Source organism: Alligator mississippiensis, chromosome 12 (genome assembly GCF_030867095.1).
Source record: "Alligator mississippiensis isolate rAllMis1 chromosome 12, rAllMis1, whole genome shotgun sequence".
NCBI classification, from domain to species: domain Eukaryota; kingdom Metazoa; phylum Chordata; order Crocodylia; family Alligatoridae; genus Alligator; species Alligator mississippiensis.
The window spans coordinates 2,712,034-2,719,691 of record NC_081835.1 but is presented as its reverse complement, the minus strand read 5'-3'; the positions used below and the strand labels follow the sequence as shown (position 1 = coordinate 2,719,691).

Sequence of the window (7,658 nt, the reverse complement as noted above, 5' to 3'; positions counted from 1 at the left end):
ATCTGAGCCAGAACTGGTGCAGTGGGGTCCACAACAAGAAGTGCTCTTCAGGCTGGGGTCTTAGTTCAGCTTGTTAGGGGAAAGCAAGGAGGAGCCAGGAAAAAAGGGGCAGTCTCGTACTTCTGCACCACTATCCCTCCGCTCCAGTTGTGTCTGCACACAGCTGGCTGGAAGCAGGTTTCCTGCCGATGCTGCTGCTATGTATCCCTGCTATGGTGGGTCTGTTTAGCATTCACCCCATCACATGCCTTATTTCACTGGCCCCATGCAGGTCAGGCTCTCTGGCTGTTGATTTACCAGAGTCTGCAGCGCAAGATGAGCATTATGGAGCAAAAGCCTCCACCAGGCTCCACACAGTCCCGGCAGTGGCAGGAGGGGGCTTTGTATGGACCGTCCTCTCTCTTCTCACCTGTGACTTGCAGTAGCACAGCGTACACAGCTGTTTGGCTAACGCACAGCGCAGCATCCTGCAGCACATGAGGACGGAGCAGTGGAAAACAGCCCTAGAGCTAAAGGAGTGTAAATGGGAATCAGAAACCCTGGATCCTATTTCCAATTGTGCCAGTACTTCCCAATGCAATCTGGGGTGAGCCACATACTCTGCAGGCCTCACGGCCCCCTGAATGTGCACATCTGCAGGGAACAAGGCAGCACCTGTTCCTTAAAACCGGGGGGGGCCTAAATGCTGGCCTTTGGAAATGTCAACAAGTGATTCTAGTTTGTGACCATGATTTCTCTCGGTGTGAGATATTTGCCTATGAATCACTGGGACACTTGCATTGGACGCCACCTGTGACAATGTTAACCCCTTATGTCATCTAGGACGGCTGCAATATCCATAGCATAGGGATGAGGGTGCTGTACGGTACTGCATGCAGCGAGTCAATGCGTGATTGTACCCCACAAGCCTGGGAGGTCGCTCTAAGATAATTAAAAAAGGTGGCATGTGCAGTCGGTGGATTTTTATTATTATTATTATTATTAATAATATATTTCACATTCCAGGTCAAATCAGCCAAATCAGTTCCAAATCATATTGATTGAGCAGAACTCAATCGTTCCAAAAAATATATCAATTGAGCAGGCAGAACTCAACTGCTCTAAATACCATGTACAACCAGCGAGCATCCTCTGTCCCAGGCTCTCACCTTCGGACTTCAGATACCCACAAATCAATTGGCAGGCATTGTACGTGCAGGCCCAAGCCTGGAGATCTTGGGGTTCAGATGCCCCCACTTGATCTTAGCCCACAAGAGGCCGAGAAGCGACTGGGGGCTAGAGTTGACACAGTTGCCTGCGTCATGAATGCAGGGCCAGGTTTTCAAAGCAAGCAGCGCTTTAACTGGACAACACGTCTCAAGACGAGCGAGCGCCATTTGAGGAAACTCCAAGTCCACACGCCCTTCAAAACGTGCCCCCCGCTCCTTTTAAAATCTGCAAGTGGGAAAAGCCAACACTTGGCCAAGGAGACACAGCTCAGCTCAGCTAGAGACTTTGCCTGTGCCCTGATCCAGCCAACACACACACGTGTCATTTCAGTCACATGCAAAGTCCCACTGACTACAACAGGACCAGGGCTTCTGGTCTGCTGAGGGCATCGTGCTCAGTGTTTTTGGGATGGAGATGGAGGTTTTCTCTCACTGTCGGACTGGCTGCGGTAGGCAGGGGCCTTTGCCTTTCTCACAGCTGCTGCAAACGGAGGTTGGGTTGGCCTTGGAGGGTACGTTCAAAGAGCAATGTAGGTACTGAACGTGAAGTGGACTTCTGGGAACGTGCCCTTTGAAGGAGCTTAGGAAGAGTCAAGGCTCCTAGTATCTGGCACGGCAGAGACAACCCCTTTCTGGAGGGCTGGAGGACCAGCTGTGAAGGCCTCCAGAACGTAGAGCTGATTAAGGAGAGAATGATGAGCACGTTACCGGGGAAGAGCTCCAGGATGAGTTACACAAATACAGGTGCAGCCTAATTAGACCACATCCTTGTTTCTCTTCCCGCATGTCCGGGACAACGAGATAGACTTGAACTTCTCTATCAGGTGCAAGTTTGGCAGAAATAAGAAGGAAGCCTGTGAATACATCAAAAACCATACTTTATTTTATGTATAGCAATACAATTTACATATTAAATAACACTATAATAGAATGATTTGATATAGTTTTAAACATAACAAAAAGGAGAGTCTTCAAGTTACAAAAAAACCCCGAACAAAAAACGAAACGGAAACAAACAGCCCCTCCCCCACCCCAAAATATCTCCCCAAAACCAAACACCACATTTTTTTTTCCAAATGGATCAATGAGACAAACTTATCCAGTGACTGGCTAAGTCTAATTCCTATTGCACACACTGACAATGGAATCAAAAGAAAATCCAACTTTCACAATCACTGCCCCAAAGAAATAACATGTGTGTTGGTTTTTTTTTTGGAATGTGATGATGGTGTTTCACTACTTCAATACACAGAAAGTATGTATTCACATATCCACCACAAAAAAAAGGAAAAAAAAAAAGGAAAAAAAAAAACTATGAAGGAGTTGAAACTAGAAAAAAATTAGCTTTATATGAAAATATAAAATTCTATGATTATATACCATAGATACAAAGTTCCCAGAAGATGCTTATCCAAGCAACAAAATATTTACAGTTTGAATGATTTCTGCTATTTAAAAATGAAGGAAAAGGAAATCAGAGTAGACGTGGATGCTTAGTTCTTTAGAAACAATGGCTGCTTGCTAGTTTCAAATGTTCTAACAAAACAAAAAAGTCACTACCCCAAATGTTGGAGAGTTGTGACGTTTTATAAAATTGACTATCTCCTCTTTTGGAGACATGTTTATTCTTAAAACTCAAGACATTTTTCTTGAAATTAATTATCCTCTGTAGAAAATGCTTCCCTTTGCAAGTAGTTAACAAAAATACTAAAAACAGTTTAACAGCTAAGACAAAGTAGAGGCCAAATCTCTTCATTACAGTTCCATCTCTTTCTCTCTCCATTTTTGCATACCTTCTCCGCAGGTAAGCAACACCAATGTCATCTACAACGTTAGAATGGCAACAAAGAGAGAAAGTGCAAAGGGGTCACAAGCAGAGTTGAAGTACATCTTTGTTTAAAAGGAAAAAAAGAAAGAAAGAAAGAAAAGGAAGAGCAATGCAGTGGATTAGCAACTAGGCATTTTTCCTTCATATAAAAATTCACTGGCACCATTTGAACAAAAACTTCAGAACACAGGATTACATGGCAGAAGAGAACGCATTTGAGAACGTGACTGCTAAATCATTAAGACAACTTGAATTATTATTATTTTTCTTGAAATTAAGATTGCTGTTTGTTTGTTTTTTTTGCTGAGAATTAGTAATATGTATCTTTGGTAAAATTGATATCTATATTTTAAATTTTTTAACCAAAATGCATCCATTAAAAAAAAAAACAAACCAAAACCCCAAAGATTAATAACAAGGCAGTTGTGCTGTGTCACTAGAAAGAAGGTTAAGTCTTCTAGTGCTCCAATACATCACTCCGGGATCAACCGATTCAAGCAGTCAGAAATTTGGAAAATAATCAAAGCCTGGTGGATCCAGTAAATAATCAACTAGAACGGACCCACCGAAGAGGAATGAAGTACCAGAATCAAACACAAATTAACACAGTTTAGCTCTTTTCTCATCTGAAATGCTAAAAGGACAAACGCTGCGTTCAAACCAAAGTTATTCTGACCTTGGCTCCGCAAACAACTCAATGCGCTTAACTTTACACACAGGAGCAGTCCCACGGACTTTTGCAGAGCTACCGTCCTAGCATTGCTAACCGTCAAGAGGAACGGGCCCGTTTGAGGCCAAGAACGCCACTGCTTTTCCATGTCGTTACCGACACAGCAGCTCTCCTCGTTTTGGAAAGCTTGGTCATTACTGAGGGCTCAATTCATCCTTCTTTCACATGGTCTCCCAGCGAAGCACCCGCGTCAAACATGGGGAAATAACATGGTCTTGAGATGTACACGTGCACACGCACACACATACAAGCCACTGTCCCTGTTCCCCTCCAAACGCTAGTGCTGAGGAAGGACCACGTCTCCTCGCCAAGGAATACACCCCTGTTCTTCCTAGCTTGCACACCCTTTGTTTGAAAGACATCATCGCTACCTTTGAACGACTGCAATGTCAAAACTACAAGCGTCAGGTTAGAGCGGCGAACACAAGACCGTGCCAGTGTGTCGCTATGCACGTGTACGGGACTTTGGCAAGACAGACACAGGACAGCATCTCATCCTACCCCTACGAGTAAGGGTCTTTTAACACACGTTCAGGCCTTCTGACAGTCGCATCCAGTCCCAGGGAAACAGGTGCAATTAAGTCATCAGAACTGCAGCTGCTTTCACGGGGATGAATGTAGCTCGCACCCTCTTTTCTTCCTGAACTTCACATGGAACTCCTGGCCCGAACATACCCCAACACGTCACCGCCTTCCTACCGCCTATTTTATTGTTGAACTCAACACTGATACACAGTTTGGTTTCCATGGGAAGAAAAAAAAAAAAATCAGTCGAAAAGTCACAGAACGCCAGGGGAAGGTATTTTCCCCAGGGATTAAGCCCCATGTCGTTAGTGCAGGTGCAGGAGAATGCCAATGCACAAACGTCCACCCTTTACCAGCGTTCAACCCTGCAGCCTTCCCTCATTTGACTTAACGCACGGTGCAAAGGCAAGGAAGAGAAGGCGAGAAAAGCCAGGCAAAGCGTCACTAACAGGGTCATCTTCTTCTGCCCCCAAAATGCACTGAAACAGCAGGGAACTCATTCCTAGGTGCGCTGAACAAATTCCTCTCTCTAGCTCTCTCCACAAATGTTCAAACTACCCGGTTCCTCTCGTGAATGGGGTGACGACCCCACCCAGCAACCGAAATACTTCAGGTGTGAACTGATAAGAGTTCATCTGAGTCCTTCTGGGCCCTGGCACAACCACCGCTGCCAGCGCCGAAGCCTCTGTCGCCAACACGGGCTGGTGAATTCACCTCCCGGTGAAATGTTTCAGCCTCAGACTAAGCAGTGAGGACGGCAACATGGGAACCATGCTTGAATGACCTCCGCCACTGCCACTTGGCAATTGGAGAGCCAGCCTAAACTCCTACAGTATCTGAGACGGGCTAACCTGTCACAGCCAGGCTGTCTTCATGCTGGTGTTAATGGGAGGGCTAATGCATCGTGACTCACCTTGCTATTTATCTTACTGAATTGAATTAGATTCCTTGGTGCTGAAAACATGGTGTGTGATGCATTGCTACTTAGCATCGGCTAGTATTAGGGACCGGTAGTATCAAATAGTTAAGCAAATTCAGATAAATCCATAGATGGTTACTGGTGAAATCCTTCCATAGTTGGTTTGCCTGGTTGAGGGGGAGAGGTGCATGGAAGAAATCTTTCCAGCATTAAAAATACAGGGTCAGGTCTTCAGCTGGAGTAAACTGGCATTGCTCCACTGATGTCAGCGAGGCTCTATCGATTTACAACAGCTGAGCGCCTGGCTCCAAATGGGCACCCTTCACATTTTTTTTTAATGCACAGCACCCCTCGCTCCTTCCTAGCTGACTGCTCTGCCCCAAAATGCAGGCTGCAATTCTCCAATGGAAGAAGCGTTTTTTGTCTTGCAGATGCCTATGCCCCAGGGAGGTCCTACTGGAAACAGAAATAAAAAATTGTGTCAAAAACTAGATGAAAAATATGCTTTAATATTGCTGAAGAGTCCTGCAACCTTACAGTGCCCTCTGGGTTTAGCTGAAATGTAAGACTAAAGAAAAATCATCCCATAGATGAGGGACAGCGCCTTTACATCTACCCCATGCTCCAGAACAGCCAAAATAACACCTCGACGGGAAGGGGCCTGATTCAGCGATCCTGTTCGCTATTTAGCACAGCTGTCAAGGATGTCTTTAGCTCTGACTCGAAGCAGGCGCTGATAACCAGGGACCATAACGCTGTCAAAAGGGGAGCTAATAAGGGAAGTGCACCTAACAGTTCAAGAGGATAACCAAATTATTTCAGCCCCCTCGTTTTTGAGGGAACGTTTGATTTGTGTGGGAATGAGCAAGGAATCAAAAGCTTTGAACTGAACAGTTAGTTTAGCCAAAAAAAAAAAAAAAAAGAGGAAGAATGTAACTTTATAGGTAGTTTTTTATTAGTTTGCTTCACCAGTAAATATGGATCAGTACTTTGTTTTAGCACTAGAGTATGAAAATTACACACCTGTAAAAATGGCATCTAACAGTTATGAAATTAAGAAACGCCTGTCTTCATCATGTAACATACCATTAGGTGTGAGGTCACGTTCAAGAAAGCGTAAGGAAATTAATGTCTGAAATATCGAATAGCTTAGTAATGTGAAATATTGCTACTTTCACGTCTCTGAAAGCAGACCTGATTGTAGGTTGTAGCATAGTTTTCACTGTATTGGCTAGGATGGAAATAAAAATCAGGGCATTTTCCTGCCACGTGGCTGTTTTAAAAACTAAAATTGACATTTCTTCCTGAAGCCGTAAATTCGAAATCCATGACTGTGTCCCAGTATGAGTTGTTGTGTTTTATGTTTTAATGTCATTTTTTTCTGTGTTCCATGTGAAGCAATTCTTAAGCCTTCCAGTACACAGAACAGGGATCTGAAACAGTACAAAAGCAATTGCTTCAGCTCCCCATGGCTAGTCCATCTCAACTGTAGCTAGTAATCACCTAACACATTTTGTCAAGAAAGGATGAACATTGCTCATCCACTCTACTGCCATGCAGAAGACCTATACCAACGACCAATGTGAAATGAAGATTAAAACAATAAATATTAGGAGCATGAAGGGAAACAGTATTTCTTGTAGTCAGAATCCATCGGGTCTAGCATCTAAGATTTAAGATTCAGGGGTCACCGTTAACAAAACTTCACTGCATCGAAACTAAAAAAGTAGCATATGCTTGTTGTCATGGAATGTCACATCAGGGCTTGCTTTTGTATTAGAATATTATAGGCAGTAACACTGATCATATAGTGCAAACTAGATAAAATTGCGTTTCACTGTGTGAAATAAACAGAGGTGCAAATGCTCAGTAGGATACCATTAAGACATAAAATGGCAAAAAATAAATATCAAAACTTTTATCAGTGTAAAAAAGTAATTGGGTTATTGTATAACCTAGAGTCTGGCAAAAAAGGCCTCAAAAAAGTTCACTCAGTCTTCAGAAGTTCTACAAAGTAAGTGCCTTTTCAGGGGTCCAATTAGACAAGAGACTCCATGCTTTCTGCCGGATCCGACTCATCGTTGGTCATCACAGCACCGTTTTTGTCCAGTGTCATGGGGCCGTTTCCGTTTTCCTTAGTGCTGACCAAGCTGAGCATCGCTTTATAAAGAAATTGGTACTGTTCCTGGAATGCAAAGGACAACACCTTTAATCCCTAGGCTGCTTAAGAGGATTGCATTGACATTTCTGCATTTCCAGCCCGTGGAGATTCGTAAGGAAGGAACCCCCTCCTTTCACCTGAAAAGCGTCGTGCCAGCCAAAGAACCAGTAATGCCTGTAGACTGCTGTGGTCCAGATATGCTCAAAACCAACCTTCAGAGTCAAGACACTGGTTTCAGCTGTCTCATACAACATCCTGCCGTCTTCCCCACATTTCCAACCTGTCAG

General features: G+C 44.0%; 1 protein-coding gene across 4 annotated transcripts in view; it reads right to left on the bottom strand.

The window, feature by feature from the left end:
- Positions 1-2,069: 2,069 nt before the first annotated feature.
- The window catches only part of PTPRG (protein tyrosine phosphatase receptor type G), a 450,708-nt gene continuing 445,119 nt past the window's right edge, over positions 2,070-7,658 (bottom strand). For all 4 annotated transcript variants that reach the window (XM_059715744.1, XM_059715745.1, XM_059715747.1 and 1 more), the window contains one exon: positions 2,070-7,395. In XM_059715744.1, the coding sequence (XP_059571727.1) occupies positions 7,249-7,395 (147 nt within the window). In that variant the 3' untranslated portion in view covers positions 2,070-7,248. The remainder of the gene's footprint in view (positions 7,396-7,658) is intronic.